At 43.3% G+C, this 7,117-nt stretch overlaps 2 protein-coding genes across 2 annotated transcripts in view; both read left to right on the top strand.

The window, feature by feature from the left end:
• MSH3 (mutS homolog 3) overlaps positions 1-4,036 on the top strand; it is a 94,732-nt gene extending 90,696 nt beyond the window's left edge. Inside the window, exons 22-24 of the mRNA XM_014309466.2 lie at positions 143-272; positions 1,982-2,156; positions 3,633-4,036. Of these exons, the coding sequence (XP_014164941.1) occupies positions 143-272; positions 1,982-2,156; positions 3,633-3,741 (414 nt within the window). The 3' untranslated portion in view covers positions 3,742-4,036. The remainder of the gene's footprint in view (positions 1-142; positions 273-1,981; positions 2,157-3,632) is intronic.
• A 233-nt stretch (positions 4,037-4,269) lies between these two features.
• RASGRF2 (Ras protein specific guanine nucleotide releasing factor 2) overlaps positions 4,270-7,117 on the top strand; it is a 152,377-nt gene continuing 149,529 nt past the window's right edge. Inside the window, 1 exon segment of the mRNA XM_031061921.1 lies at positions 4,270-4,278. Within this exon segment, the coding sequence (XP_030917781.1) occupies positions 4,270-4,278 (9 nt within the window).

Below are 7,117 nucleotides of genomic sequence, written 5' to 3'. Positions count from 1 at the left end.
GCGCGCGGGTGGGCCGCACTGGCCGCAGCCATGGAGGGAGGTGCCATTTCCCCTCAGGGGTGTGGGGAAAGGACAGCAGCCCGGCGAGGCTGAGCCCAGGGGCAGCCAGGTGAGGCCCAGGTGTGCTGTGTGTGTGCTGCAGGTGCAGGCCCTGACGCTGTTTGTCACCCACTACCCGTCGGTGTGCGAGCTGCAGCGGCTGTACCCCCGCGCCGTGGGCAACTACCACATGGCCTTCCTGCTCAGTGAGGAGGACACCACGCAGCACACAGGTCAGTGCCAGGAAAAGAACCCACGAACACCAGAGCTTTATGTCCAAAAAGGAGACAGAGTAGTTCTTTTCTTTATTGGAATAAAGGGAGAGCCCATTCTGCTTTCACATTTTTGGAGGATGCAGCCTCCTTTTTCTCTTTCTGGGCCACAGGCACAGATTGTAATGCTGATGGGGTAAAACCTTTTCTCTCCACCTTTACACAAAGCCAGGGTGGAGAAGAGCTCGTTTCAGGTGAGCACAGCATAAAATTCTTACAGCAAATAATTGAAGCAACAACAAAAACAATCTGGTCCTGAGGAGGCTACTAAACTGTCTAATACTTTGAGCCACCACAGCTGCACTTTGCGCAGGTCCCTCACTATTCACCCCAGGGCCTTGCTGCCCCTGTGCTGAGGTGCACAAGTGACCTTCACACAGCTCAGCGCTGCAGTGACACAGGGAAAGGCTTTATAGTGATTTCTGCAATTCAGACACACTTCTCAAAAGCTGTTCAGGGCCACTTTCCTCCTCAGACCTTGCCACATGCTTTTTCTTGCCAACCTGAGCAGTCCCCAGTGGCTGCTGGCAGCAGTTTGAGGGATCCCTCCGTGCTATTGATGCCTTTTGGGCTGCCTAAAAACAGGGGCCAGACCAAGGTAAGGGAATAAAAAGCAGTGATATTCATTAAAGGGCCTTCAGGTACATGTTGGGCAGACAAATCCCTCCCTCAGGGGCTACACCAAAAAATGGACCATGGGATTTTCACATTTTTATAAGTTTGGTGCATTTGCATATTGGGGGTTAATGTTCCAATCACAGCTTCAGCTAATGAAGTCATGGACCCCAAGTTTGATTCCCCCAACTCACTTTTGTTTAATTTCTGGGCCCTGAGGCAGTGAGGTGTCCTTGGTTGCCAGGCCTGGAGAGGAATTGTTGTGTCTGCCCAAAATGGGACAGCAGCAGCTCACACTGTGTGTGGAGTTTGGAGTTATACACTAAAGAACTGCAGGATCACAAAGACATGGAAATTATAAAAGCTACAATTCTAGGATGTCAGTGTGACAATTTACACCTCACCTGAATGTGATACACCCACTGTCACTCCAGTCACACGTTTAGGGGGGTTGAAAAGTGGACATGCATTCCTTCACGTGTTTCGGGAGGATATCTGAGCTGGGGCAGGGAAAGATTCACCCATCCCAGCATCCAACTTCCCACAGCAGCCAAACACAAAGGATTAGGGAGGAGGGATTAGGGATCAAACATATGGCAGCTCCTTCTCTGAAAGATCTCACTGTCTGGAAACATTTGCTATTTATGGGCCTTCACGAGCAGGATGTGTTTTGTAGCTCCCAAGGATTTCATTTCAGCTGAGCTCCATAATTTAATATCGTGTACTTTCAGTGTCTTTGTCCTACTGTGTCAAGCAGCTCCAAAATTTAGCACTCTATGGAGTGAAAAAATGCATCTGATTGTTTTGAAACTGTTTTGAAACATGATGGCCCCAGTTCTTGAATTATAAGAGGCATCATAAAGGCCTGCTCACGGAATAATTGTAAAATTTTTAAATGTGTTTCTTTAATGACTTGCCATTGCTATTTGCCATTAACCTTTCCCCTGAATAATTCTTCATATTGTATTATCTGCTTACCTTGTAAGCTGATCAAGACAGGGGACTTATGTATTTGCCACATAGAGGAGGTTTTGAATTTGGTTTTATGTTTCTAGGATCTGAAGTGGAAGAGAATCCTGAATGTATCACTTTCCTTTATCAAATAACTAAAGGAGTCTCTGCAAGGAGTTATGGGCTAAATGTTGCCAAACTGGCAGATATTCCTGAAGAAATCTTGAAGAAAGCAGCTCACAAATCAAAGGAGTTGGAGAGAATAGTGAACATGAAAAGGTCAGAACAAATGTGATTTCTTTGTTTAATTATTTCCTTCTATAATACCTACTTACGTTCTCATCAGTGATAGTGAAAATACTAATGACTTTAATTTAGAAAGTATATATTACTTACTTTGGAACTTGAAATTGTCTTTGCATACCAAAGTGTAGAAGGAAATACAGACATTTTTATTCTGGTTTAACTTGAAAATAAATATTTATAAATTATTTTGATTGCCCCACAAACACTCAGAATTGTACTGAAACTTCTGGGGATTTTAATATTTCCCTGATATGCAGTTTTCATTCAGGGGTGTTTGTACCTTATATATTAGAGTAGTTATGAAAATTCCTGTGTGTATCAAGTGGCATAATGGATTTGTAAATCCTGTAACATTATGTGCACAGTTTAGATATTCATAACTGTTTTCACTGTTTCTTTTTTTTCTTTTGCTGTTATTTTCCATGGCAGTCCTATGAGCAAAATTCAAATAGCCCCATAAGAACATAATGAATCCAGATCTTGGTTATGTGATGGCTGTACCTAATCCTGACAGGATAATTTTACATGAGAACATTTTGACTACTAATTATTTATAGGTGCAAACTTTGAAACTCAACAGCACTCGGCACTTAACGACGTTTCTTATCCACTCTTAATAAAGCAAAAGAGAAACTTTAGAAGGTACTTGACAGTTTATAAGAAAAATAATGCAGTGGCTTATGCTAATTGGAAATATCAGTCTGTAATTGGCAAAAGTAAAAAAAAAAAACAAACCTGGAGCAGGGTCCTAAGTGTGCTGTTCAGAGAGTGTGTCTGGTCTGCGTGGTGGGAACAGGAGTTTCCAGCTCTGGGGAGCCACACCTGGACCTGCTGTGGCACTGCCCTTGTCACAATACCCACTGGCCAGATGCCTTGTCTTGTTTTTTTAAATCACCCTCATATTGTTTAAGAAAATCCACTGGGTTACTTCATCCAGTTCTGACATTTGACAATTGATGTTGTCGTCGGCAGTGTGTGTTAACCCGTTTTAAAAGTCTTGTAATTTGTCACAGCTCTTACAAATCAAAAAATGCTGAGAAGAAACAGGAAGGATGTGTGCAATCATTTGTATTGAAAATGTGTTTTCTTGTTGTGGTCCTGCAAATACAAATTTGTACAAACTGAATGATCGAAATTAAACAGGGCTAACTGCAATGCTGTTTATTTCCTTTAACAAGTAGTTCTTACCAATTGTTTATATAATTTTGTCAGTGCTGCTGGTGCTGTAAGTTAGTTATGAAAGTAATTTGTTGGCTGACCTACAGCAGGAACATGAATCTTAGAAAATATTAACTGGCTGTTTGAAGATCACATAACATTTTGAGCTGTGCTATTTTGGACGATGTATAAAATTTTGCAGATGACTGTAGGACTTTCAGGGTTTGATGTGCTTCACTTAAAAATGTGTCTGTATTTTGATTAGGGTTTTTTTTCTTTTTTCTCCCACAGGAAAAAAATGAAGTCCTTTGCTGAAGCATGGAAGATAAATGATTCTCAGGAACTACAGAAATGGAAAAATATGTATGAGCCTGAGGATGAAAGAAAGGACAGTTTTTAATCCTCAAATCATGGTTAAAGATGGAAGATACTGGAGGTTCAAAATACATGTGTGAAGCTTAATGGATTTTATCAGGGTGTAGTTCCAGGTGCACTGAGTTGGCTTTTTTGCTTTCTGAGAGATCACAGATGCTGCATCATGTGTAACTTTCTCTCTCCACATCCCTTCCCTTTCACCCTTTTCCTTAAATGCAAACTGCCTAATGGGGATTGGTTCTAATTTGTTTAAAAACCATGAAAAAATATTGATAAATTATAAGGTAACTTTTTATAAATAAAACAATGTGTTTCACCTGTATTGTATTTATTTCTGAAGATATATTTGTGTGTGTTGGGAAAATGTAGTTGAGTCTCAACTCTGCTGTACAGCCAGCAACTGCCAACAGTGGTTACTATAAAGAGACTTTTTCCTTGTTCCCATATTAATGCATTAAAAATTCACTGATTTTTAGAGCACCCTTTTTTCCTGGTCTCTTCCCTGTCTGGCACAGTCTGGAGAAAGACTTAAATCCAAAAATAATGTTGGGGTATGGTAAGGGTGAGTGAAATGGGCGATTCAGAGTGTGCAGCTGGCATCCCCAGTGCTCTGTCAAATGCAAAGTGAAGCTGAAAAATTCAGAAGGGCTTCTCAATTTTCAAATTTCCAGTTACCAGGGCCAAATTTCGTATGGGAATATGATATCCAAATGGGTTGTCCCTACAAATAACCAGTCTAAACATATTGCTTGAAAATGTACAGTGATGCTGACATGCCTAAACCTCAGTAAATAATCTGAAGTATTATAAAAATAATGCAGTGGTGTCGTGGGCCTGGATGCCCAGCAGCCCCGAGGAGCCCCCACCATATCAGGGAGCCCTGAGGGGGCTGTGGTGCCCTGGCAAGCCCCAGGAGCAGTTTGGTGGCAGGGTTTGTCCCTGAAGGTTTGTCCCTTGTTTGGTCCAGGGTTTGACCCCGCTGGAGCAGCCCCTTCCCGAAGGACTGCAGAAAAGGGGGTGATGTTTTACATGTCAGGCAGCTGCTAACCTTAAACAAACAATTCCCTCCAGGTGTCAGGACATCAGGGAAACGCTTTGCCGTTCCCGCAGCAGGGATCAGTGGGAGCTTCTCCTCCCAGACTCTGCAGTGCACTGCCCTGAGCTGGAGGAGCTGAAGAGGGAAATTAATCTTGCAAGGTGTGACTGCAGGTGTGTGTTTATCTAAGGCAGGCACTGTGAAGCATTATGAACCCGGTGCTCTGCTGCTGATGAGCGCAGACACGGTGCTGTGGGTCTGAAAACCTCTGACCATTGCCATCAGAGAGAATGAATGAGCCATTACCAAATTCCTGCGTGTGCCAAGTGCACTCTCAGTCCTCACCCTCGAGGGAGCATTCGGACTGTGCTCTGACAAGGAAGGACAAAAAAACCTGGATGCAGTGAAAGAAAAGAACTGCAGTGAAGCCTGGGGAGGTGGGTTTGGCATTGCTGGGCTGCTGGTGCTGTCCAGAACAACCTCAGCAGGCTTCAATGCCTGTGGTCACACTGCAGTGATGGTGAGCCCTGCTCTGTCAACAGGGAGCTTTTCTGGCTGTCCCTGTGAGGCTTCTTGTATTCCTGCCAGATAATCACTGTTTTATTCACTGCTGTTTAATTCCTAGAGAACAGGTGAAATGCTGTGAGGGTGGGAGGGTGCAGAGTGCTGCTGCTGTTGGAGCTCATTTGGTGACAAGGCACCAAAAGTACAGTGCAGGGACAGTGCAGGGACAGTGCAGCTGTGTCTGGGCTTGGTTCTGCTGATGCAGAGCAGGAACCCAGGGCGTGCCTGGGAGCATTGTGCAGCAGGAGATTATCCAGACAGACAGGCCCTCCTCAGCCTTGGGAGAGTGAGTGGGGCGTAAAGAAACAAAACCTTACTGGAAAACAGGGAAAAGCCTTACTTTTATATGAGATTTTTGTCTTCAGTCCTTCTGCTGTGGGTTGGGCGTTCTCTGTCATAGCAGAAGTCCTTCTCAAAGGGAGCTGAGAAACTGCTCTTGTGGTGTGTTTTTTTTGGTTTTGGTTTTTTTTTTTTTTTTTTTTTGGCTTTTCAGTCCCAGCACAGGAATCCTCATCTTAAAAAGAATGTGAAGTACAGCTTTGGTAGTGGGATCATCTTGGAGATGTGCCCTATTTTTAAATCAGAGTAATGAGGTTTTGTCTGTGTGCTGAGTCAACAGATATGAATCATCTAAGGGTGAAGAGGAGTGGCCTGTATTAGATGGTGCCTGGTGATAGTGGGAATTCCTCCTAGTCTTGGGATACCTTCACAAAGGAAGTTGAAGTCTCACTTCCCAAATATTAAGGTTTTTGGAAGCCTGCAGAGGGTATTGGCTTCTGCTCCCAGCACATTTCTGAGATGGTGAAACATCATGTGAGCTTTGTGCTGAGACACACACAGGCACAGAATTTGCACGTCACGGCTTTCACCCACAGTTTAAAGGCCGTGTTTATCACTCCACTGAGCTCTGTCACTGTTCTCCCTGCTCCCAGCAGAGAATGTTCATGCCTTTCTCTGGAAGGTGTTGCCTGCAAACCTCAGAGCCTCAGGTGAGCAGCCTCACCTGGCAGAGCCCTTGGATGGAAGGGAGGAAGGGAGGGAGGGAGAGGGTGCATCTCCTTGTGTTTGGTTATTTTAAGAAGTTACTGCAGAACGTGCAAAGCAAAACACATAACCAGGAGCAATCACCTCTGCTGCTGCCAGACAACGTCTTCCACTGAGGGATGTCTCCACAGGATCTCTCTGTGTGTTGCACAGTTTTCCACAGGTATTTGTAGAAGTGACATGAATTTGCTGACACAAAAGTTCACAACAAGGTGTGTAAATCGATTTAGGGATCACTGAAATGTCAGCTGAGTCAGGTATAACAAAAAGCATGTTTCCTGCAATGCAATTAATGTTTGGTATTGACAGGTATCTGAAAGTAAATTATCCAGATTATTTCCACTCTATGCTAAAATACTGATAATTTAATTAAATTATGTTAGTAGAACTATTGCAGTAGTTTTGACATAAATTCTTTTTTTTTTTTTGGGAAATAAAGTTTTGGTGGATTGAGCACAGAGAGGTAGTGGGACTTCCTCAATGACATCATATTATATAGAGATGTTCCCCCTGCCTAGACTTAGGGACAAGTGGAAAGCAAAGGATATTTTCTGAATCTCCTGAAAATCTTTAACACTTTCTGAAACAGTCACCTTGATTTGAGATGCAAGTCCAGGCTGTTCACTGTGAGGGACTCTCTGAAACTGGACTGGTTCAGCCATAAGTGAACTGTAGAGAGAGACTTCAGGCATTTATAGTTTTCAAGTATTTATGTTCTTTTGCACTTGCAAGGAATCTGTAATTTTCTTATTGCACT

Source organism: Geospiza fortis, unplaced genomic scaffold (assembly GCF_000277835.1).
Source record: "Geospiza fortis unplaced genomic scaffold, GeoFor_1.0 scaffold43, whole genome shotgun sequence".
In the NCBI taxonomy this organism is placed as follows: domain Eukaryota; kingdom Metazoa; phylum Chordata; class Aves; order Passeriformes; family Thraupidae; genus Geospiza; species Geospiza fortis.
This window is presented reverse-complemented; position numbering and strand designations above follow the sequence as displayed.